The 26,658-nt window shown below is 40.3% G+C and overlaps 1 protein-coding gene across 1 annotated transcript in view; it reads right to left on the reverse strand.

Annotated features, from left to right (window-relative positions):
* Positions 1 to 690: 690 nt before the first annotated feature.
* Positions 691 to 26,658, reverse strand: part of lamb3 (laminin subunit beta 3) — a 29,090-nt gene continuing 3,122 nt past the window's right edge. The window contains exons 3-22 of the mRNA XM_056447642.1: positions 24,679 to 24,793; positions 23,368 to 23,441; positions 23,098 to 23,289; positions 22,070 to 22,133; positions 20,951 to 21,138; positions 19,032 to 19,152; positions 16,173 to 16,361; positions 15,800 to 15,955; positions 13,084 to 13,277; positions 11,942 to 12,038; positions 10,349 to 10,715; positions 9,140 to 9,300; positions 7,560 to 7,771; positions 7,277 to 7,480; positions 6,733 to 6,877; positions 4,552 to 4,759; positions 4,245 to 4,386; positions 3,095 to 3,271; positions 2,867 to 3,020; positions 691 to 1,862 (exon numbers count right to left, since the gene is read on the reverse strand). Coding sequence (XP_056303617.1) covers positions 1,723 to 1,862; positions 2,867 to 3,020; positions 3,095 to 3,271; positions 4,245 to 4,386; positions 4,552 to 4,759; positions 6,733 to 6,877; positions 7,277 to 7,480; positions 7,560 to 7,771; positions 9,140 to 9,300; positions 10,349 to 10,715; positions 11,942 to 12,038; positions 13,084 to 13,277; positions 15,800 to 15,955; positions 16,173 to 16,361; positions 19,032 to 19,152; positions 20,951 to 21,138; positions 22,070 to 22,133; positions 23,098 to 23,289; positions 23,368 to 23,441; positions 24,679 to 24,793 — 3,300 coding nt within the window. The 3' untranslated portion in view covers positions 691 to 1,722. The remainder of the gene's footprint in view (positions 1,863 to 2,866; positions 3,021 to 3,094; positions 3,272 to 4,244; positions 4,387 to 4,551; positions 4,760 to 6,732; positions 6,878 to 7,276; positions 7,481 to 7,559; positions 7,772 to 9,139; positions 9,301 to 10,348; positions 10,716 to 11,941; positions 12,039 to 13,083; positions 13,278 to 15,799; positions 15,956 to 16,172; positions 16,362 to 19,031; positions 19,153 to 20,950; positions 21,139 to 22,069; positions 22,134 to 23,097; positions 23,290 to 23,367; positions 23,442 to 24,678; positions 24,794 to 26,658) is intronic.

Consider the following 26,658-nt stretch of genomic DNA (forward strand, 5'->3'; position numbering starts at 1 on the left):
GTATTTTTGTTTACAGTTAGCTTTTATATTTCTAGTTTTTCTTGTAATTTGTGAGTTTTGTCAGTTTTATTATATTTTCTTCCACTTTTCAATATTTTTTTTATTTTTTTTTATTTATTATCATATTTATTTAGATTTTATTTTCGTACATTTATATTCATTCATTCATTCATTCATTCTCTTCAGCTTAGTCCCTTTATTATTCAGGGGTCGCCACAGCGTAATGAACCGCCAACTTATCCAGCATATGTTTTACATAGCGGATACCCATCCAGCTGCAACCCATCTCTGGGAAACATCCATACACACTCACTCACACTCATACACTACGGACAATTTAGCCTACCCAATTCACCTGTACCGCATGTGTTTGGACTGTGGGGGAAACCGGACCACCCTGCGTCGCCCAAGTTTATATCCATAATCAGTATTTTGTTAAATGTTTGTTTTACCAGTATTGTGCATTATTTTAATATTTTGAATTTAATATTACTTTCATATCATTTCTGTCATTTTATAGTATTTAATAATATTTTGAAGTGCATTTGAGCATGATAAACTCATTTATGTTTAGTAATTCTGAGCTTTTGTAAATGTATTTAAATAGTGTTTTAAATGCATCTTAAATGATCCTTATTACTCTTTTCATTGCATCTATAATGTATATTTTATTTCCTCAAACCATTTCAGTTATTGTCAGGTAATTATCTTTATTGATGACAGCACATTTCAGAAAGTCTCTTCATAACACACACTCTTCACACACTTTATTATTATTTCTGTTGATCCTCATGTAAACACACTACAGTAATGCATAGTAAACACTAGTGTTTTTGAACCATACTACAGTAAAGTGTATCATACAGTATGTACTGTAATGTTTACTACCTCTTTGTTAATGAATGCTCCAGCTTACTGTAATACTCACTATAGTCAACTGATAAACTGTAATGAATACTGTAGTGTACTTTAGTTTTTACTACAGTAAACTGCGATGTACTGTAGTATAATACACCCTATAATTGAAGAAAACTACAGTATTGCCTCACTTGTGTATGTGTATAGTTGTGTTACCATAGCAACTGTAGAATCACCACAACAGATCAAGCATGATAGTTGTTGTGTGTGTTACTATAGCAACTATAGAATCACAACAGAACAATCACTATTGTTGTTGTGTTACCATAGCAACTATAGAATCGCCACAACAGGTCAAGTACTATAGTTGTTGTGTGTTACTATAGCAACTGTAGAATCACAACAGAACAATCACTATAGTTGTTGTTGTGTTACCATAGCAACTATACAATCACCACAACAGGTCAAGTACTATAGTTGTTGTGTGTGTTACTATAGCAACTATACAATCACAACAGAACAACCATTATAGTTGTTGTTGTGTTACCATAGCAACTGTAGAATCGCCACAAGAGGTCAAGTACTATAGTTGTTGTGTGTGTTACTATAGCAACTGTAGAATCACAACAGAACAATCACTATAGCTGTTGTTGTGTTACCATAGCAACTATACAATCACCACAACAGGTCTAGTACTATAGTTGTTGTGTGTGTTACTATAGCAACTGTGGAATCTCCACAACAGAATAAGTATTTTGTCTGTATTATGGTTCAAAAGCACTACAGTGTTTACTATAAATGACTATAGTATTCTTGCTGTGTTGAGTGTGTGTGTGTGTGGTGTGTGTGTGTGTGGTGTTCTCCTCAGCCCTGGCACATGTTCAGTCTGGTGACTTTATTGCGAATATCATCTCGGAGTTTCTCCACCTGAGCGTCCAGCCCGAGCAGACGAGTGCTGTTCCCCTCGATGTCTGCCGCTCTCTGCAGAATCGACACCTCTTTATCTGACAAACACAAACACTTCAGCTGTTACCATGGTGATCAGAGATAGCGCTGCGCAGTATATGGATAAATTAGCTTTATTGTGATAATAGAATACGCAGTATCCCTGTCACAGAAAGTTGATTAAATTACATTTCATTTATGTGCGTTCATGCATAGCTTCTCTATCCAAATTTGACCAATCAGATGAGGCCGCACTATTCTTAGCCCCACCTCCCCAGTAGGTGATGTTCTGCTATTGGCTAAAGGGGAACATAGAGCTGAAAACAAACCCTAATGGTGGGAGTCCAGACAACAGCCAGAGTCTGAATATCTGACGAATTTTGAGTCATTCATTGGGTTTACACCTACTTTTTTGATTGAATTATATTTAATATGATATATAGTGCCTGTTTTATTAGCATGATCATTACATAAGTATATAATATTAAAAAATAGCTAACGTAACGTATTTCTTTAGGGAAGTCTGTCTATTGTATATTGTTTTTGAGTTTTTAACAACCATTTCGAATATTATTTTCAGCATTGTGCAACCGTTCACTTAAAAGAGTTTTTGTCTTGTTTCTAGTCCAAATATCTAAAACAAACTTTATTTATGTTTTTATTTTTGAACTTTTTATTGATTTTCTTATTTGCAAATGACACAGATGAACAAATTGGCATATAAACGAAGCATTAAAAATCTCGTTAAAAATCCTATAAATGTATATGCAAATTAGCTAATAAATGTAAATAAATTATGTAAATTCTTAAATAAACCAAAACAAAAGAGTTTTTTAAAAAAATAAACAAAAAATATCATTCACTTGTGTAGAAAATGCTTTTCGATTGAAGAATTTGTAGATATTGTGTATTGTTTCGTTCTGTTATTGATGTGCACTGTATTTTCTGTGTATAAGAAAATTTGTAAAGTTCTAATTAAAAAAGAGAGAATTTTTAGACATTTTACATCAGAAACAAGACCAAACTCAAAAAAAAGTGACATGGGATATGCAGTGGGCGGTACCTTTCAGAGCCTTGATGATGTCAGAAGTGTCCGTCATCAGAGACTCCGCCTCCTTCTGCAGGTTCAGCAGACGCACTGAATCTTCTCCAGCTTGACTGTTTTCAGCCGCCGCCAGCTTCATCTGCTCCAACGCCTGCTTCAGCTCCTCCAGATCCTGCAGACGGGTGTTAGTTTAGTAAATAAACCACTGCCAATGATAATGTGTGAGTGTTGGGTGAGTTTCAGCACCTCTGCGGCACGGTCGGCCTCGTCTTGAGCTAAATACGCCTGTTTTTGAGCATCGTCTGCTAGCGTTTTTCCTGTCGGCACGTCTGTCTTCAGGGAGTCCAGCAGGGGGCGCATCTCATCCAGCAGCTCTGGGATACCCACAATCCCCTGCTCTGCGGGAGCCAGAGCGTCCTCAATCTGAAACAAACAAGTGAGTGTCGTTGTTTGGTTATTAAGTAAGGGATAAAATACATCCAGGCATTTTTTATCGCAGATTATTACATGGCTGTCCTGTATACTTCATTCTGATTGGTCAGTTGGAATGTTCCAAGGTATGTTATTCCCAGATAACAACAGTTGAAACACCTTCATTGTTGCGTCAAACAAAACAACAATATACACTTAGCCTGAAGGGGGTAGTGCACAGAGCCAAAGGATAAAGAATACACAAGACGTGTCACTCATATAGTTTTGAATGGGAAAAAGTCAATATGGCAAATGAAGCCCCGCCTACTAGTACAGAAGCCAATCAGCAATCGATATAGACTGAGGATTCTCCAGGGGAGGGGCTTGGACGAGGCGTGAGTTTCTGCAGATTTTGTGTGATTCAAACGTTTAGAAATGAAACTAAAGAGACAGTTGTTGTTTGATTTTATTGGTGATTCCGAATATGAAATATAATTGTAAGCTTGGGAAGCAATTGTGGAGAAATTTCTATCGTGTTTACTTTTTTTTAGACATCCCGACGTGCAAACTCACACTCCACTCCACCCCGCACCACACCTCTTTTTCGACTCCACAGTATACACTAACCTGCGCATTATTCAGACACATGATGGCGCCAAACAGTCAAAAATGCAAAGCTGACAAATGAAAACAGCTGATGGAGTATACACTAACCTACACATTTTTCAGACACAAGATGGCGCCAAACAGTCAAAAACAGCAGTGGCGTTAGCGACCAGCATATATATATGAATATGAACATATTCGCTCACGATCAAGATGATTTGAAGTCCCTGGATGAGCCTGTGTTATTAGTTTAGTCAGTTGTTATCTGGGAATAACATATCCTGGAATGTCGCAACTGACCAATCAGAATCGAGTATTCCAGACAGCTGTGTAATGTTGTTTTTTAATAATGTTATGGAGTTTTGTGATTGATTCTGACCTGCTGAATGTCCTTCTTGACGTTTTCCGCGATGGTTGCACTTTGATTGATTTTGTCCTTCATGTCATCCAAAATGTTCTCGTTTTCGTCCATCGTCTTCAGAATGCCCTTCGCGTCCTGCTGGATGCCAAATGCCGCGTCACTGCAGATGAAAACGTTCAAGCAACCATGTTAGCTAGTTTGCATTAATATGCATCAGTTGTGTGTGTTTGTGTTGCTGTGTGTTGTCGTATTGTGGAACCATGAGTAGATTTGTGTATCTGTGTGTATGTTTACAGTATTGTGTGTTGATTGCGTGTGTTGTTACCGTGTGTTTATAGCTCTCTCCAGCAGTTGTTTGGCCTCCTCCAGCTGTGCTCTGCTATCCTCCAGAGCTCCACTGCTGTCAGGGACAGACTTCATCGCATCCTGAATCTCCTTCAGCTTCCTCTTCAGATTCTCCACACTGGTGGGAAACTGAGCCTCCAGAACGCCGTCACACACGCGCTGCACCTGATCCGGGTCTGACTGAGGGTCTAAAAACAAAATAAAACAACTACAATTTAAAGGTGAAGTGCTTTGAAATGTGCCTTCTTTATTCAATAATTGATGTAATCTCAACTGAAACATAAAGAGGGGGCGGGGCATAGAGTAGCTCCTCCCATTTTTACAAAACAGCCAATAGTGTTTGTTTTTCTCACAGCTCTGCTAGTAAGGGTGATTGAGCTCAAGCGTATCAAATGAGCAGCCAATGAGAAGAAGGGGGCGGGGCATGTCAGATACTAGAGCATAGGTCTTAAACTGGATTCCTGAAGGGCCGCAGCTCTGCATAGTTTAGCTCTAATCCTAATCAAGCACAGCTGATCCAACCAATCAAGCTGTTCAAGACTACTGGAGACTATTAAGCAGGTGTGGGCTGAAAGTGGAGCTAAACTAACGGCTTGAGGTGCGGCTCTCCGGGAGTTGAGTTTGAGACCATTGCATTTAATTGGTCAGAGGATTTCATGAGAAAAATCGTTGGTGCAATTATGCAGAAGTGGCGAGCTGCAAGTGTGGATGTTTATATCTTCTAAATTAGCTAATTTTGTCACTGTTTTGGTGCATAATATCTTATAGATATCCTTAACGGGGCGTTCACACCAGATGCAGCTTGCGCAAATATAACGCGCATAATTAGATGCGTGAATATTTTGAGTTTTACCGTAATTGCTTAATTTACGAATTTGCTTTATTCACATGTGAAATTCATTTTACAATAGTCACGGATTCGTGTCATGAGCAGGCCTTCTGTCTACCAGTGACTCTAGCTTCATTGCTAAATGGCTATTAAATGGCATTGATTGATTTTAATGCGAGAGTAGCCGTGTTTATGTGATTTAGATGTGCTTTAGGAAGGCTGAAAAACTGTGTAGATTAATTCGGTGCACTAGAATATTTCAGAGGTGCACCAGCTTTGTGAGTTCATCAACTCCTCCAGAAACTGTACCTGGTTGGTGGAAGCTTTCAGTGGTGCTTCAGACTGAGCCGAGGCCAGTTTGATGAGCCGTTGTCTGTTATTGGTACGAGGTGCTACATCATAATCACTCCCCTACAAGAGCAAGCTTCTGATTGGTTAACGCGGTGCGAATTTCCGCTAAAGTTCAATTTTCACACTTGAGTGATTCGTCAAACACGCAAACGCTCAATTTGCACCACAGGATGTCTGTTCGCATTTTTGCATTGACTTAACTTGTAAATCACTCACGCTTGACACTTTATTCACATCTGGTGTGACTGTACCATCAGACTAACATCATGCCTGCCAAACATTTGTCTCTGAAAGTCTGGAAAGCGGGTGGCAGCAGGGGCGTGGTGGACATTTTTAAAGTGAGGGGGACAGCTACATGAGATCATATGTTCATTCTAATATTGATCACCTGTTTCTAAATGGTCTGTCTCTAAAAGTGAGGGGGACATAACCCCCCGTCCCCCTCGGTTGCTACGCCCCAGGGTGGCAGTGTGTGTTTGTCTGAATTACACAGTTGAAAGCCGGTTAGTAACTGTACTGTGGTGTTAGTAACTACTATGGACTGGGTTCTGAGCAGCCGATGCGATCGGATAGTTTATCAAAGTTGGCAATCCGGGGGTGTTACAGACTGTACCAAAAAGCTGAGGACTGGGGGCGGGGGGAAATTTCGGGAGTTTTCCGGAAGAAATAACAAAATGGGAGGGTGGCGGGAAATGGGTCTGAAATATGGGAGACTCCCAGGAGAAACGGGGGTATTGGCAGGTATGACTAACATACTGATACTAACATTCAATTCAGTTCAGTTCAGGTTTATTTGTTCAGCGCTTTTCACAATTCTTATTGTTTCAAAGCAAATAAAAGGTGCACAATCAAATTCTGAAAATTTAAGGTTATTAGTTACCATAGTTACTATTAGTTAGTTAAAACGTCTAAAAGAAATGTATTTTAGTTTCATGTGAACCTAAAGTACACTGAGTATGTGCTGCTTTACATGAAACTCACCGGACAGAAAGTCCCTCAGAGTGTTTATGAAGTCTTTGGTGTCCTTCAGGTCTCCGTCCACATCGGCTCGTGCCTGCTTGATCTGATTGGCCAGTTTGTCGGTGGAAAGTCTTACCCTATTGGCCGAATCTTCAGCTTCCTGAATCTGTGTGTCACAGGATGTGCTTAGTTACCGATCTCTTGTCATAACATTGACTATTATACTTCTCTTCTTTGTGACTTGTCTTTTTAACCCTTATGTGCTGTAGGGGACGTTTGCATCCACTCTAAGGTGATTTGGAGGCTTAATTTGGCCATAACTTGGAATCTTGGTTTATGCCATGACTTTACTTGGAGGGGCACATTATTATCATTAACTCATTCTTAACTCCTCAACTCCTGTATTTGAATGTAAAGGTTATATATCTGTCTAGTGGGTGTTTACACTGAAAAACAATGATTAGCGCATGCCTTATCATTAGTTAATAATGAAGTAAAGTTTAGTTTACATGTTAGTACATCGTTAGTCATGTACTGTTATACAGTTATTATTACAGTGTGTTACCTGTGCTGCTGCTTTTGTTATTTTATCGTTGAGCTCCTGCAGTTTGGCCTTCACTTCATCCGCGTCCTGAAAGGCTCTGTTTGCATTAGGAAGAGCTCCAGTGCAGTTTTCCTCCGCTCCACACGGAGGCGCTCCATCAGGAGGACACACATCCCCTGTGCAGCGCTCTGGAGTGCACGGCTCCACACGATCTCCGCCACACACCTGAGAAACACACAATTACTGACAATATTCTGAATATGAACTATTTTTTGTTTTTGCAAGTCACTTGCGGAAAGATTACCTTGACGGCGGTGGGCGTCAGATTGGGCCGGCTTGCCAGATCCTTCTTCAGCTTCTCGAGATCTTTGGTGTTTCCAGGCTGAACATCGTATAAGCTGCTCAACGCATTTTCTCGGATGCCTTCAGAGTTCTTCAGCGTGTCTTTAGTGGCGTTTGCTCGCCTGACGGCATCTGTCGACTTATCGAATGACTTCTGAATGGCGTAGAAAGCACCTGAGAATAAATCAACTACTGTTAGAGATTGTGTTGATGTGAAGCCACTGATACGAACAGTAATTAGCGATTAATCAGATCCAAAATAAACGTCTGTTTTGACATAATACATATTATGTGTGTGTGATGTGTATATGTATATTGCATATATAAATACACACATGCAAGTGTATATTTGAGAAAATGTTTGTTTATATTTAGCTATAAATATTTATGAATATGATACAAATTATATATCAATATGCAAAAATATAGTTTTCTTTTTATGACATACACATTATACATACACACACATATCTTATGTTAAAACGCACTTTTATTTTGGAAGTGATTAATCGTGATTAACCTTTGCCCAGCAATAAAAGCAATTTATTACAATCTTAAGTCTAGGCGAGTAAAAAAATGTAGTCATGGGCATCGATTCTAAGGGCCCCTGCCGTTTTGGTGTCCCCAGAGTTACTGTAATCAACGACCCCCCTCGCTCTTCAATTTTGTCCGCGACAAGCCACCCCTCTCCACTTTCGTCCGCGACAACAACTCCCAACCCAACTCGCCCGGTCTTCACTTTCATCCATAACAACAACTCCCCCTCTTCTCCAGTTTTGTTCACGGCAACAACTCCCAACCCAACCCCCCCCCCCCCCCCCCCACTCTACACTTTCGTTCACTGCAACACCATGCCCCCCCCATCCCCCCCCCCCCCCCCCCGCGCTCTCCACTTTTGTGTGCGACAACAACTCCCAACCCCCCACAGGTCTTAACTTTTGTACACATCAACAACTCCTAAATAACCCCCCCCCCAACCACCCCCCCCCACCCGACCCTTGGTCTCTATTTTCGTCTGCGGGAACAGCTCCCAACCCTCCCTATCCACTTTTGTTCATGGCAACAACTCCCAACCCCCCCGGTCTTCACTTTCGTCCATGACAACAACTCCCAACCCAATTCCCCCTCTCCAATTTTGTTTGCGACAACAACTCCCAACCCCCCCCAGGTCTTTACTTTTGTCCACGACAACAACTCTCAATTCCCCCGGTCTTCACTTTCATCCATGACAACAACTCCCCACCCCCCCCCCCCTCTCTCTCTCCGATTTTGTCCGTGGTAACTACTCCCAACCCCTCACTCTCTAATTTCATCTGCGACATCTACCAACCCCCCTGCACTCAACTTTCGTCCGTGACACCCAACCACCCCCCCAGTCGTCATTTTCGTCACAATGTTGTCATCGGGCCTGAACTAACCAGTGGCGTTCCTGCATTTAGTTATTTTTTTCTTAAAAGGGGACTCTAGGTTGTGATATTTGTTTTGAAAGTTACCCCAACATTCAGTGTAGGATATGTTTAAATGCTAAGCACTGATACGCACTAGCATTGATGGATCCGCCGGCGCCGTTAATGCCGTGTCTCTTGGTGAAAAAGTCCAGTCGCAGAGATGATAAGAGATTCTGCAGATCGTCCAGACTTCGCTCCAGATCCCGGTCCAGTGGTTGCGGAGGCAGATCATCCCTCAAAGCCCTCATCTGAGACCTGCAGAGAAAAATTGCACATTATTATATCCTTAATAGCTCCTTTAGTACTCACAATAACTCACAACAAGACTTTATTCCTCATTATTTGTATTTGTTCTCCATCAACTGCATCTATATCCTGTGGAGTTCCTCAGGGCTCTGTCATTGGACCTGTTTTTTTCTCCATCACTTGGCGTAATGTTTTACCATTATTATTCTGGCAGGACACATGTTCAGCTTTCTTTAATAGCATGTGAGAATTGTGTTGTTAACTTTAGCACTGCCCGTTAGCTTTCGAGCGGTTGTGCTAGTGCTTATAGCGCACTACTGGGGTGTTTTGTTGATGTTTATTGTGTTTTATCTGTTATTTGTACATCACCTCTGTCTGCATGCGAATGTGTGTGTGTGTGTGTGTGTGTGTGTGTATATATGTGTGTATATATGTGTGTGTGTGCGTGTGTGTGTGTGTGTGTGTGTGTACCTGAGCATGTCAAGTGTGTATATGTGAGTGTGTGTATTTGTGTACCTGAGCATGTCAAGAGTTTGTGAATGTACCTGATCATCAAGTGTGTGTGTGTGTACTTGTGCGTATCAAGTGTGTGTGTGTGTGCGTTTGTGCATTTTTGTGTGTGTCTGTGTGTACCTGAGCATCTCAAGTGTGTGTGTGTGTATGTGTGTGTGTATTTGTGTACTTGAGCATGTCAAGAGTGTATGTATCTACCTGTTCATGTCAAGTGTGTGTGTGTGTGTGTGCGTGCGTGCTTGTGTGTGAATCTACGCATGACAGGTGTGTGTTTGTGTGTATTTTGGTGTGTGTGCGTGTGTGTGTGTTTGTGTGTGTGTGTGTGTGTGTGTGCGTACCTGATCATGTCAAGTGTGTGTGTACTTGTGCGTATCAAGAGTGTGTGTGTGTGTGTGTGTGTGTGTGTGTGTGTATACCTTAGAGCATGTACCTGAGTGTGTATGTGCGTGTACCTGTGTGTGTGTGTGTGTGTGTGTGTGTGTGTGTGTGTGTGTGTGTGTGTGTGTGTGTGTGTGTGTGTGTGTGTGTGTGTGTGTGTGTGTACCTGAGTGTGTTGAGTCTCTGCAGGGCGTCCGTTGCAGTGCGTCCAGACTGTGGTGTGTCCCCCAGGCTCAGCTGTATGAGCGTGAGCGTCTGCTGGAGCGTCTGGATCCTGCGCGAGGTGTTGCCGGATGTGGGCTGACCGCCGGACCACAGCAGCTGGTTACTGAGCCGTTCCAGATCCACTGTCAGATCCTGCAGCTGCAAACCCATGCTGAAGAAGCAGGACGGGCACGCAGGGCATTGTGGGAAACTGGCACAGTGCCCGCGGCTGCAGGCGTCACAGCGGGGGCCGGTAACACCCGGTTTACAGCGACACACACCGGTGCGCTTATCACACGCCTCAGAGCCCGAACGGTCGCAGTCACATGCTGATCAACAAAGCACATCACATGATATACCGTCAGTGGTAAAGCCCGCGTGAACAGGAAGTTCCTGAGACTTTTATTTTAGGATGTTGATGTACTTCCAGCTGAATATTGAATAGGGGCGGAGCTTTCTTTTTGCGCATCATTCGCTCAGTGAACTAAAGGTAAGTGGGGCGTGGCTAATAATATTGTGGCATAGATATATACACTAGATATCGGTATACATACAGACACATCATTTTAGCACAGGGTAGCACTCCTTTGAAATTAATGTGACACACACACATATATATATATCGTTCACTAAGCCGACAATAATACACGTTTCCGGCAGCGCAGCGTCATGTTGTCATATTTAATTGACATTGTCTGCTGATTTTATTCAACAAAACTAGCATAAGGCTGGAGTTTAGCGTTTGCCTTATGGTCAGTGCAGTAAGAGACTGTATTATCATCAATAACGCTACTGGTTTAGCACAAAAGTTCGTAACATATAAAAGCGTAAGAAACGAAATCTTACTATGTACTATGTTCTGCCTTTATGCTTTGTTTTCTGTTTGCTTGTTACTACACCCGTACACAGCGCTAAAGTCCAGCATCTTCACTTTGCCTTTAGTCTTAACTAGTGGTCTTGAATGACGTTTGTCCTGGGAGCACTGTACCAATATGGCGGCACCATTGACGCATGCTCAGGGTCTGTATGCGATATTTAGTATATATATATATATATATATATATATATATATATATATATATATATATATATATATATATATATGTCTCACGTTCATTTCCAAGGAGCGCTACCCTGTACTAAAATGGCGGCTCTATTGACGCAATCCTTCCAATAGACAACAACAGCGTAGGCGACATCTAATGAAAAGATCTATGGACTTTTATTTCAGTATGTTAATGAGCTTCCAACTGAAACTGAATATTGAGTAGGGGTGGAGCTTCCTATTTGCGCATTATTCATTCATAGAAAACTGACTGTACGATGGGCGTGGCTAATAATATTGTGGCTGAAGTGTCAAAGTGACATCATCAGAGAATTAGCCAATCAAAACGCAGATGCTCAGACTGAAGATTAACCATTGTTTTCAGAATATTAACTCACGGATGAATTGTTCACCGTAGGAATAACAATGTGCGCCAGGAGAATAAACATGGCCGGTTCGGATTTAACGCAGATTTTAAAACAATAAAAATAATCGCATTTAGATACTTACATCTGCAGCCAATCAGAGGGTCTCCGTATGTGTTGTCAGGGCAACCACTGCAAGTCCGGCCCCCGTTGCCAGGACGGCATTGACACTGGCCGGTGCGCTAAACCACAGATACACATGTGAGAACCTCCTCTGTGTGTGTGTGTGTGTGTGCGTAGTCTGTGTATGTGTGTTTGTAAATTGTGTTTGTGTATACACGTTTGTAAGTACGCGATGTGTATGGTGTGTGCTTGTAAATGTGTGTGTGTTATGTGTAAGTGTGTGTTTATATATGTCTGTTTGTATGTGTGAGAGAGAGAATGTGTGTATTGTCTGTGTTTATAGGTGTGAGTGTGCGTCTGCTTGTAAATTGTGTGTGTATACACATTTTTAAGTGTGTGATGTATATGGTGTGTTTGTAAGTGTGTGTGCTTGTATGTGTAAGTGTGTGTGTGTTATGTGTAAGTGTTATTGTGAGTGTGTGTCTGCATGATGCGCTTGTAAATTGTATTTGTGTATGCAGGTTTGTAAGCGTGTGTTTGTAAGTGTGTGTTGAGTAGGGTGTGTGTGTGTGTGTGTGTGTACCTTGTCACAGTTGGTGCTGTGGGCATTGTGTGGGTCACATTATGTGTGTGTGGTGTGGTGTGTGTTTTTATGTGTGTGTGCTTGTTAATGTGCAAGTGTGTGTGTGTGTTTATAAGTTCATGTGTGCATGATGTGTCTGTAAATTGTGTTTGTGTATGCAGGGTTGTGAGTGTGTGATGTGTAGGGTGTGTGTTTTTAAGTGTGTGTATGGCATTGTGTGGGTTACAGTTTGTGTGTGTGTTTGTAAGTGTATGTATGTCTGTGCTTGTTAATGTGTAAGTGTGTGCGGTGTGTATTATGAGTGTATGTTTATATATATCTGTATGTGTGTGTGTATGTGTGAAAGAGAGAACGTGTGTGTTGTCTGTGTTAGTAAGAGTGTGAGTGTGTGTCTGCATGATGCGTTTGTAAATTGTTTGTGTATGCAGGTTTGTTAGTATGTGATGTGTGTGTTTATAAGAGTGTGAGTGTGTGTGTGTGCATATACCTAGTCACAAGTGATGTAAATGTGTGCGTATGTGTTATATACAGTTATGTGTGTATATGTGTGCTTGTGTGTGTGTGTGTATAAGTGTGTGTACCTGGTCACAGCTGGCACTGTAGGCAGTATTGGGGTCACAGCCACAGGGTTGGCATCCGCTGGGTGATGAGGGGTTCCAGTAACCCGCAGCGCAGCGATCACACCACAATCCCTCCATATTGGAGCGACACACACACTGACCCGTCAGCTGATCACACACACCGCTGAGCGAACCCACGGAACTACAGGAACACTCTGAACACACACACACACACACACACACCAGTACATTTATAATCACATTCAGTTTAATTGAGTCACATTTATTATGTGTTTACATCATTTAATTTGATTTATTGTCAGTCTGATGCTCACTGAGCAGGGGTTGTGGCAGTATTGTGTTGTGTTGTTATGGTGTGTTGTTGTGTTGTTCTGTTTTGCTTTTTATTGTGTTGTGGTGTTGTGTTGATGTGTTGTTATGGTTTGTTGTGGAGTACTGTTGTGGTGCTATGGTATTGTGTTGCGCTGTTGTGTTATGGTATTGTGTTTTGTTGTGTTGTTATGGTGTTGTGTTGTTGTTGTGTAGTGTTGTTATGTTTATGTGTTGTTATGGTGTTGTTTTGTTGTTGTGTAGTGGTGTTATGTTGATGTGTTGTTATGGTGTTGTGTTGTTGTTGTGTAGTGTTGTTATGTTTATGTGTTGTTATGGTGTTGTTTTGTTGTTGTGTAGTGGTGTTATGTTGATGTGTTGTTATGGTGTTGTGTTGTTGTTGTGTAGTGTTGTTATGTTGATGTGTTGTTATGGTGTTGTTTTGTTGTTGTATAGTGGTGTTGTGTTGATGTGTTGTTATGGTGTTGTTGTTGTTGTGTTGTGGTGCTGTGTTGATGTGTTGTCATGGTATGTTGTGGTGTACTGTTGTGGGATTATCGTAAAGTGTTGTGCTGTTATGGTGTTGTGTTGTTGTTGTGCTGTTAAGCTGTGGTGTTGTCCTGTTCTGTTGTGGTGTTGTTATGGTGTTGTGTTGTTGTTGTGTAGTGGTGTTGTGTTGATGTGTTGTTATAGTGTTATTGTTGTTGTGTTGTGGTGCTGTGTTGATGTGTTGTCATGGTATGTTGTGGTGTACTGTTGTGGGATTATCGTAAAGTGTTGTGCTGTTATGGTGTTGTGTTGTTGTTGTGCTGTTAAGCTGTGGTGTTGTCCTGTTCTGTTGTGGTGTTGTTATGGTGTTGTGTTGTTGTTGTGTAGTGGTGTTGTGTTGATGTGTTGTTATGGTGTTGTTGTTGTTGTGTTGTGGTGCTGTGTTGATGTGTTGTCATGGTATGTTGTGGTGTACTGTTGTGGGATTATCGTAAAGTGTTGTGCTGTTATGGTGTTGTGTTGTTGTTGTGCTGTTAAGCTGTGGTGTTGTCCTGTTCTGTTGTGGTGTTGTTATGGTGTTGTGTTATGGTATTGTGTTTTGTTGTGTTGTGGTGTTGTGCTGCTGTATTGTTAAAGTGTTATGTTGCAGTGTTGTTATGTTGTTGTGCTACTGTATTGTTAAGGTGTTGTGTTGATGTGTTTTATGGTGTTGTGCTATTTTTGTGTTGTTGTTATGCTGTTATGATGTGTTGTGTTATGGTGTTGTGTTGTCCTGTTAAGTTGTTCTGTTGTTGTGGTATTGTGTTATGATATTGTGTTTTGTTTTGTTGTTAAGGTGTTATGTTGCGGTGTTATGTTGTTGTGTTGCTGTATTGTTAAGGTGTTGTGTTGATGTGTTGTTATGGTGTTGTGCTGTTATGGTGTTGTGTTGTTATGCTGTTATGATGTGTTGTGCTATGGTGTTGTGTTGTACTGTTATGTTGTTATGTTTTTCTGTTGTTGTGGTATTGTGTTATGATATTGTGTTGTTGTTGTGTTGTTATGCTGTTGTGTTATGGTGTTGTGTTGTTCTTTTATGTTGTTCTGTTGTGGTGCGGTGTTGTTATGGTATTGTGTATATGATAATGTGTTTTGTGTTGTTGTTTTGGTGTTGCGCTGCTGTGTTGTGTTGATGTGCTGTTATGGTGTTGTTATGCTGTTATGATGTGTTGTGTTATGGTGTTGTGTTGTTCTGTTATGTTGTTCTGTTGTGGTGCTGTGTTGTTATGGTATTGTGTTATGATAATGTGTTTTGTTGTGGTGTTGTTATGGTGTTGCGCTGCTGTGTTGTGTTGATGTGCTGTTATGGTGTTGTGTTGTTCTGTTATGTTGTTTTGTTGTGTTGTTATGGTGTTGTGTTGATGTGTTGTTATGGTGTTGTGCTGTCATGGTGTTGTTTTGTTGTTTTGCTGTTATGTTGTACTGTTCTGTTGTGGTGTTGTGTTGTTATGGTATTGTGTTGTGATGTTGTGTTATGGTATTGGGTTTTGTTGTGTTGTTATGGTGTTATGTTGTGGTGTTGTTTTGGTGTTGCTGTGCTTTTATAGTGGTATGTTGTACTGTTGTGTTCTTGTTGTTGTTGTTGTGTTGTGGTGTTATAATGTGTTGTTAAGGTGTTGTGTTGTTATGGTGTTGTGCTGCTGTATTGTTAAGATGTTGTGTTGATGTGTTGTTATTGTGTTGTGCTGTCATGGTGTTGTGTTGTTGTTGTGTTGTTATGCTCTTGTGATGTGTTGTGTTGTACTGTTATGTTGTTCTGTTGTGGTGTTGTTAAGGTGTTGTGTTAATGTGTTGTTATGTTGTTGTGTTGCTGTGGTGTTATCTTGTTATGGTGTTGTTGTGTAGAGCTGGTGTAGTGTTGTTGTGTAGAGTAACTGACTGGAGCAGCCGAGCGGGTTGTTGGCGTTGAGGTTGTAGAATCCAGCTTTGCAGCGGTCGCAGCGCTCGCCCTCCACATTCTGCTTACACACACACACTCCTGTCACTGCGTCACACTGACCACCGTTCTCTGAGCCCGCCGGGTCACACAGACAATCTGAACACACACACACACACACAAACACACACACACACACCATAATCTTCATCAGAGAGAGAGAGTTTTTGTGGAATTGTACAGTATAAAGTATGATTTTTTTTCTGTGTGTGTGTGTGTGTGTGTGTGTGTATGTGTAAATACTTAGGTACCTGGACTCCTTATGTCAAGCTTTGTGTGTGTTGTGTACATGTATGGTATGTGTGTGTGTACTCACGCAGGCAGGCGTCTGCACTCCTCATGTCACTCAGTGGGTTGGGGTAGTAGTTTCGCTCACAGCGTTCACAGTGTGGTCCAGTGGTGTGATGTGCGCACGCGTCACACACTCCTCCACTGCTGCGGCCCGTCGCCTCGTAGCGCTCCGGATCAAAGTGGCAGCGTTCAGAGTGATTATTACACTCACAGCCTGCAGGAGGCGCACACACACGCTGTCAGATACTCATACATTGATCACCATAATACTGTACTTACATTACTCACCACACACACTAGTCATAACACACACTCATACTCACACTACTCAAACACTTTTCACAGTACTCACACTAATAATTCTCTCACATTACTCGAAACGCTTGAAACTTACACTGCTGACGCTACTCCACTTCAAACTCACAAACTACTCATACACTACTCACACACTAATCGTACTCAGAGTAACAATTCTCCTTCCACACACAGACTACTCATACTTACTCCACTCATGATCACACTACTTATATTCACACTACTAAGACTACTCATTATAATAGATCATAAATTATAATACTCCCTCATTTATACTCACTCTACTCAGACTGCTCATCCTTCCTCCACTCATACTCAAACTACTCAAAGACTGTTTACTCACTCCACAAATACTCACTCTACTCAGACTACTCATATGCACTCTACTCAGACTGCTTATACTTCCTCCACTCATACTCACACTACTTATACTCAAACTACTCAGACTATGTGTATTTATTCCACATATACTCACACTACACACAGACTACACATGCTCCCTCCACTCATACTCACACTACGCAGTCTACTTGTACCCACTCTACTCACAGACTATCCATACTCACAGGCTACTCATACTCACACTACCCATATGCACAGACTACAAGAGTACTCATTCTCCCTCCACTTATACTCATTCTACTCAGACTACTCATACTCACACTACTCACAGATTACCAGACTACTCATACTCCCTCCACTCATACTCAAACTACTCAAAGACTGTTTACTCACTCCACAAATACTCACTCTACTCAGACTACTCATATGCACTCTACTCAGACTGCTTATACTTCCTCTACTCATACTCACACTGCTCAATCTACTTGTACTCACTCTACTCACAGGCTACTCATACTCACAAACTACTCATACTCACAGGCTACTCATACTCACACTACCCATATTCGCAGACTACCAGACTACTCATACTCCCTCCACTCATACTCACTCTACCCAGACAACTTGTACTCACTCTACTCACAGACTACTCATACTCACAAACTACTCATACTCACAGGCTACTCATACTCACACTACTCCCAGACTACCAGACCACTCCTATTCCCTCCACTCATACACACTCTACTCAGACAACTCATATACACTCTACTCACATACTACTCATACTCACAGACTACTCATACTCACAGACTACTCATAATACTCACACTACTTAGCCTAATCATACTCACTCTAGTCATACTCCCTCTACTCTCAGACTACTCATCTTTGCACTACTCACTGACTACCAGACTACTCATACTCCCCCCACTCAAACTCACTCTACTCAGACTACTCATACTCCCCCCACTCATACTCACTCTACTCAGACTACTCATACTCCCCACACTCATACTCACTCTACTCAGACTACTCATACTCCCCTCACTCATACTCACTCTACTCAGACTACTCATACTCCCCTCACTCATACTCACTCTACTCAGACTACTCATACTCCCCCCACTCATACTCACTCTACTCAGACTACTCATACTCCCCTCACTCATACTCACTCTACTCAGACTACTCATACTCACCCCACTCATACTCACTCTACTCAGACTACTCATACTCCCCACACTCATACTCACTCTACTCAGACTACTCATACTCCCCCCACTCATACTCACTCTACTCAGACTACTCATACTCCCCACACTCATACTCACTCTACTCAGACTACTCATACTCCCCCCACTCATACTCACTCTACTCAGACTACTCATACTCCCCACACTCATACTCACTCTACTCAGACTACTCATGCTCCCTCTACTCTCAGACTAATCATACTCACTCTAGTCATACTCCCTCTACTCTCAGACTCATCTTTGCACTACTCACTGACTACCAGACTACTCATACTCCCCCCACTCAAACTCACTCTACTCAGACTACTCATACTCCCCCCACTCATACTCACTCTACTCAGACTACTCATACTCCCCACACTCATACTCACTCTACTCAGACTACTCATACTCCCCTCACTCATACTCACTCTACTCAGACTACTCATACTCCCCTCACTCATACTCACTCTACTCAGACTACTCATACTCCCCCCACTCATACTCACTCTACTCAGACTACTCATACTCCCCTCACTCATACTCACTCTACTCAGACTACTCATACTCCCCCCACTCATACTCACTCTACTCAGACTACTCATACTCCCCACACTCATACTCACTCTACTCAGACTACTCATACTCCCCCCACTCATACTCACTCTACTCAGACTACTCATACTCCCCACACTCATACTCACTCTACTCAGACTACTCATACTCCCCCCACTCATACTCACTCTACTCAGACTACTCATACTCCCCACACTCATACTCACTCTACTCAGACTACTCATGCTCCCTCTACTCTCAGACTAATCATACTCACTCTAATCATACTCAATGCTACTCACCGACTACTCATAATATCCACACTATAATGCTTATACTACTCGAACTAGACACTAATCATACTCTTTCGCACTACTTATTATGCTTTCACTACTTACTTTACTCACACACTACTCAAGATTTGTATGCGGACGTACGTTTGCAGGCATGTGTGTTTCCGCTCTCTGCTGGTCTCCAGGGGAGGTCATTATGGAACTCGTCACATCGATCACAGTTCACACCGGCCGTGTTGTGCTGACACTCACACACACCGCCAACCTACACACACACACACACACACACACACACACACACACACATGAGCTATATATGAGTTTAAAGTTGGCATGTAATCAAAACTCAACCACTTCATTTGTATATAGTGTGTGTTATAAACGATGTATCTGTGCACGTCATTATTTTGTAAAAGTAATTTGCCCTCAGAATCTTTAATCAAATATCATAACCTTCCCTCCCCCTTGAAATAACTTTCTTCAATCATGGTCACATGGAATGCCTTTAGGGTGGGACTATCAGTCCTTTAGGGCTGGGCCATAAGTTCTTAAGGGGCGGGACTGTCAGTCCTTTAGGGCAGGGATATTAGTTCTTTAGGGCGGGGCTGTCAGTCATTTAGGGCAGGGCTATTAGTTATTTAAGGAGGGGCTATCAGACATTTAGGGCGGGGCTATCATTTATTTAGAGAGGGGCTATCAGTCCTTTTAGGGCGGGGCCATCAGTTCTTAAGGGCGGAACTGTCAGTCCTTTAGGGCAGGGATATTATTTTTTTAGGGCGGGACTATCAGTCATTTAGGGCAGGGCTATTAGTTATTTAAGGAAGGGCTATCAGACATTTAGGGGCGGGGCTATCATTTATTTAGAGAGGGGCTATCAGTCATTTAGGGCAGGGCTATCATTTATTTAGGGAGGGGCTATCAGTCATTTAGGGCAGGGCTATCATTTAGGGAGGGGCTATTAGTCATTTAGGGCAGGGCTATCATTTATTTAGGGAGGGGCTATCAGTCATTTAGTATGGGACTATTTGTTCTTTAGGGCGGGGCTGTCAGTCCATAGAAGCAGGGCTATCAGTTTTTTAAGGTGGGGCTATCAGTTCTTTAGGGCGGGGCTTTCAGCCTTTTAGTGTGGGGTTATCAGTCCTTTAGGGCAGGGCTGTCAGTTCTTTAGGGTGTTGCTATCAGTCCTTTAGGGCGGGGCTATCAGTGTGTGTCTTGTTTCTGGGCTGTTGCTAGATCCGATATGGATGCGGTCGGAAGTTAATGAGATTTATTTATATTATTTATGAAATTTCCCATTTATTGTATTTTATTAACGACTATCCCACCCCAACCCTAAACCCAACCGTCACAGTAATGTAAAAACAGTAGTTGTACTCAGTATTATTTTTGCTATCTATTAAATTACCCAATAAATTGTATTTTTTAACACCAACCTCTACCCCAACCCCAACCCCAACCGTCACAGTACTGTAAAAATATGAATTGTTGAGCATATCGCACTTCCGGTCGGCCGCGTATCCGATCTAGACTGCTCTGCCTTTATCTGTTTATCTATCGTCCTCAATTTTGATTGCAACACCCATCTTCCAACAATCTAAACAGTTCCCAAATAATGAAATCAATCAGATGTATGTCAAGATATAGGAAAAAAGGACAATCTTAACTTCCAATTCATGCTGACTTTATGAGTTTTAACTCTACCTGTCTCAGTACCACAACATTTACTGCCTTACTCCCTCTAGTGGCTCCATTTTATCACATTTGTTGCATTATTTTGATCAAATCTGGACAAAACAATATCATTGGAAAGTTCAGAGACTCTGGCTTTCATTTCTGCTGACTGTTTTGTAATAGAAGTGAAACTGGCAGACATGTTGTCATTTTAGTTGATTTTTGTGATATACATTTTAAATTTGATTAAACAAAGTGATTAGACGTGGCTTTGGTTTTGCAGCAAGTTTAGTTTTCAGATTATTTTGTGAAATATATATGTTGTGTAAAATGAAAGTTCAGATTATTTGTGTGTGTGTGTGTGTGTGTGTGTGTGTGTGTGTGTGTGTTACCGGTGTGTTGGGCAGGTAGTTGTTGCTGGTGTCCTGAAGGCAGCGGTTGGCATGTCCATGGCAGAAACAGGAGCCGATGACCTTCATCTCTCTTAAAGCATAATACTGACTCAGACCGCGACCTGGCAGACTGGGAACCGGACCCAACTGGGTCAGATTGACCCGCAGACCAGTGAACCCGGACGCCACTGAGGGCAAAAACAGCCGTCTGAAGGTTAGTTTTAACTTTATTATAATCAGGGGGCGGGGCTAGACTCTTTCTATCTGTCATTGCAGACCCTAAAACCACAAACTGTTTAACTATAAAAATTTGATTAAAAAATGTATAATTTTAAATTTTTTTATTTTAAAATCATTTAAATTGCGACCTCGCTTCAAACACCTACTAAAAGATGACGATTTACATGTTTAATCTTGGTTTGTGACTGAAATGATCAATTAAAAGTACTGAATAACAGTTTATAGTCCAGATATAAACAATGATGTTTGTGGTAAAGATTAATGTCATTGTTTGAAAGCAACTTGATGCTTTAGATCAGTGTTTCCCAACCCTGTTCCTGAAGGCACACCAACAGTACACATTTTCAATGTCTCCCTAATCAAACACACCTGAATCACCTAATTAGAACATAAAAAGAGACTCCAAAACCTGAAGTTAATTAGTCAGGCAATGGAGACATCCAATATATGTACTGTTGATGTGCCTCCAGGAAAAGGGTTGGGAAACACTGCTTTAGATGAATGTTGTAGCAGTTTCATTGTCATTCAATAGGTGGCGACAAACAACCATCTAAATTCATTACATTTAGTAACCTCTATAATTTAGCAAGTCTTTATAAGTGAGTTATTGAAACATTAACAAAAAAAAGACTTTTAAAAATATTATAAAATGTATCAAATATAAATTATATATTATATAAAATTATAACATTTATAAAAATGAATTAAAATGGTAGTATACTAATCGAATTCACAAGCTTTTTTAATTCAATTCAGTATGATTCAGGAAGGTTGATTCAGATTTGGGATTCATTCATTTCTATCAGTTCTCATCAAAATCAATAAAAATAAAATAACCCAGCAAAATCATTTAATTGGATGAATTCAAAGCAATCTCACCTTCAATTTTGTATTCGTTGGGTAGATTAATGTCAGCAAACTGACGAAGAGGGTAAAAGTGAATCTAAAAAGAAGACAATTATTAATGCATTATTTGCAATTATAAGATGTGGTCCCTTAATTCAATTCAAAGCATTTATTGTCACATACACAGTAAGGAAACAGGTTCCCTGTGCAATGCAAATCTTGCTTTGCTGTTCCCACTGAATGCCAAGTAAGATTTAAGGTATATTAGAATATATTAATTTAACAAAATAGACATCTGGAAGAGTAAATGATCCAATAATGTTCCCTTTGGTGCCCATTTGGTTACTTTTTGGTAAAGAAAAACTCACCTTCCCAGAACAGTTCAACAACTTAAAGGGTTAGTTCACCCAAAAATCAAACTTTCCTGTTAATCTACTCACAAAAAGGTCATTCAAGATGTAGATGACATCATCAAAGCGACAGGACTACTATTGGGCTAGTGGCACATGTTTTGAGAACTGCTAATATTGTAAATAATGTTCAATTTCTTACACAGAGCGACTGTTTCTCTTCACGAGACCCAAGAGTGTAGATTTAGCATGGACGGAGGGGACGCATCCCCACCAATATCCCTTAACTATTGAAATGTCCCCACCAATAATTCACTTTAAAAAATTGCGCTGTCAATATTAACGTAGACATGCAGAAAGGGTTAAATCTCCACCAATGTCAAGTTGACAATTGATTTGGATTCGTTTGTATGAGTTTATTTTGAATCTAAACAATCTGTCACCATTCACTGCCATTATATGAATCACCAAGAACAACAGATTCAGCTCAATATCTGCTTTAATGTTCTACTGAAGAAAGAAAGTCTCCTCCATCTTGGATGTCCTGTGGCTGAGTAAATTAACAGGAAATTTTCATTTTTGGGTGAATTATCTCTTCAAGAGAACGTTAACTAATCGATAATGCCCTGGGAACCAGAAACTAACGTTCCCAGAACATTGTGGAAAACCTTTCATCTAACGTACTGCGAGCCAAAACTTATCTGAACAAACCTTCTGGTCCTTGTAGGGGTCATCTGCAGTGGACGGCAGCGTGTAGCAGTATGTTTCTTCAAAGCTGCGAGGAAATGAAGTGCTGACCCGAGGAAAAGTGGATGGACAATTGGTGGCCATGTACAGGACAGGTTGCCAGGACCGACCGTAATCTCTCGACCTCTCGATGATTAGCGCATCAGGCCTCGGGCCCTACAGACAGAGAAGGAGCCCTTAGATACGCCATTAAATTTGACATTTTACATTAACATATTAAAGAGTATCAGATACCTTGAATGAGAGGAAAACAGTTTCCAGGTGATACTGTCCATTTAGATCCAGCTGCAGCGTCACAGGACTTACATCTGAAATAAGCAATCACATTAACAGCGGATTATGAACACTATTTTCAGCTATTGAAAATTTACTATTGACTAGTATTACATAATCCTTAAGTGGTTACATATTGAACTGAATACAATTAAATGGATTTAATTAAAAGTGTGTACTCTTTATATTCTGCATGCATTCATTCATTCATTTTCTTTTCGGCTTAGTCCCTTTAATAATCTGGGGTTATTCTGCTTGCAATCTAGTTGTAAAAATTCAAGCTTACTTTACAATTAATTTACAAAATAATTCATTCATTCATTCTCTTGTCGGCTTAGTCCCTTTATTAATCCGGGGTCGCCACAGCGGAATGAACCGCCAACTTATCCAGCACATGTTTTACTTAGCGGATGCCCATCTCTGGGAAACATCAATACACACTCATTCACACTCATACACTCCGGACAATTTAGCATGTCTTTGGACTGTGGGGGAAACCGGAGCACCCGGAGGAAACCCACGCAAACGCAGGGAGAACATGCAAACTCCACACAGAAACGCCAACTCACCCAGCCGAGGCTCGAACCAGCGACCTTCTTGCTGTGAGGCGACAGCACTACCTACTGCGTCACTGCATCGCTCAAAATAATTCAATTTATGTAAATAAAATATACTATTCAAATCAAAATGTAATCACTAATAAATAAAACACTTTTTTTCTGTTTAAAAAAACGCTAATAGTTAAAGGTATTTATCTTTTTCAAATACAATATCACAAAGAAAAGAGAATTATTTATTGTTAAAGAACGATATTACTGTAAAAACATTACATTTTGACAAATGACAATCATTTGTGCTGTGTATGATTCTTTATATATAGCTTTATCACATTTTAATACGTAAGAAGTATTTAGCGACTAAATTTATGTCAATGAAGCAAGTTTCTGATGCTAATGACCGTTATAAGCTTTCGCGGGCTCTGCTGTTACTATAGTTACTTGTAGTAAACTCGCCCGTTCTTCGTTGGCGTCTGTTGTGGTAAGTTAAAATATGAACTGACTGAGTTATAATTTACCTCATGAATGACCGAAAATGGGGCTGAAACATAAATATTACATGTAATTATAACTGTAAGTTTTGTTTTGACGACCTCCTATATCTTAGCCTACGTCAGAAATGTTAAATTACAGATATTTAAAGTCACATATTGCTAGCTAGTATAGTAAATTGTTGTTGTTTTTGTATCACGGATGCTTTTTTTCGCGGTCTTACCTTTCTTGGACTGCCACCATCGGTTCGGTCCGGCGCTGGAAATCACGTTCTGGATGGTGTGTGCGTTATACGCCGCGGGATTGCGAGAATCACACGGACAACATTTCATCTTCCACTGAAACACATCGAAAAATATAGATTTAGACGATTATATGTTGCTTATAGAAGACCTAAATCGTTAAGGTATGCCTCATAGATATTATCATTTTGTTCTCAAATATCTATGACAGAATTTGGAAATATGCGAACATAAATGAATTTTGAATGATGGATAATGTCGAATTTAATTAAAAAGCTAATTATAGTAAATACTGTAGTGTTTTTAAACCATTGCCCTAAAGTGTCATTTATCAGGCAGTTTTTTAAAGCTACAACACTTTGTACTGATAAACTGTAATAAACACTGCAGTATTTCATTTTACTACAGTAAACTGTGGTGTATTAGTATAATATAAACTATAGTTGTAGAAAAGTGCTTATTGGATCATTTGTTACCATAGTTGTGTTATCCTAGCAACTGTATAATTCTCACAAGTATTTTATTTATTTCATTCATTCGTTCATTTTCCTTCGGCTTAGTCGCTTTATTCATTAGGGGTCGCCACAGCGGGATGAACCACCAACTTTTACATTTTCTTGAAACTTCAGTTTTGTGAGAGAAAGAGTGAAAACGTTAATAATCAAACCAAAATAAATCCAAGGAATAACTCCAAGGAATTATTTAACCTATATTTAATTAATGTAATAATCATTCATTCATTTTCTTTCGGCTTAGTGCCTTTATTCATTAGGGGTCGCCACAGCGGAATGAACCACCAACTTATCCAGCATATGTTTTACACAGCGGATGCCCTTCCAGCTGCAACCCAGTACTGGGAAACACTCATACACTCTCATTCACACACACACTCATACACTATGGCCAATTTAGTTCATTAATTCCCCTATAGCACATGTTTGGGAGGAAACTCACGCCAACGCGGGGAGAACATGCAAACTCCACATAGAAACGCCAACTGACCCAGCCGCGATTCGAACCAGTGACCTTCTTGCTGTGAGGCCACAGTGCTAACCACTGAGCTACCGTGTCACCGTTTTATTTATTTTTTTTAATGTATTTTTTACCACAAATACTTTATTATAGTATAGTTCTGAAATACTATAGTATTTTTAATAATATGTCGGAATTATTTTGGTTTTAATGGAAGTTCTCTTTTATATGGATTTCATGTTAAAACCACTAAATCTTAATGTTATGTCCAAAAATACACTAGAAACCATTAAAATGTGCTGATTTTGTTGGCTAAAAGTTGATGGATGTTAGTGTTTTTACAGCTTTTGTCTGTAGTGGAAGCCATTGAGCTATTTATGATGGTTTCTGTAGGACTTTTGTTTCAATAAGGAGCATTTAGAGGTAAATTATGCAAGTATGTGGCCTCAGGCTGGTGTATTTGGGTTTGCTTAATTATTGTTTCATCATGTCTCGAAGAGAACAGTACGTCTGTGTGAATATTTCACTTCTCGTACAAAACATCAGCAATAACCTGTATAAACATGTTCAATATGCCTCAAAAAACTGCTGCCAGCAAACCATGAAAACCAGAAATGAGTTAAAGCACAAAAACCCTCTCAACTTATACATTCCACTTAAAATCATGATGATTAAATTGTATTTTCTTTAATTAAATGTAATAATTTGGGATAATATGAATGAAAGTAGTCAGAATTTAAGGGAAAAATACGTTTAGCTTGCATGAAAAGAGTAAAAAAAAATTCTATTATTTTTGCAATACTCAATTTTCTTGTAACTTGAAACTTTTGCAAGATAAAGAGTAGAGCAAAGAAAGACACCCAGAGTTATATTTGACCATTTTCTTTCTTAAAGTAAAATAATGATTAATCTATATCAAATAAACATATAAAAATAAATGAGATGGCAAGGAATTATTCAAACTATTTTAAAATAATGTAATATCTAAA

Source organism: Danio aesculapii, chromosome 22 (assembly GCF_903798145.1).
Source record: "Danio aesculapii chromosome 22, fDanAes4.1, whole genome shotgun sequence".
In the NCBI taxonomy this organism is placed as follows: Eukaryota; Metazoa; Chordata; class Actinopteri; order Cypriniformes; family Danionidae; genus Danio; species Danio aesculapii.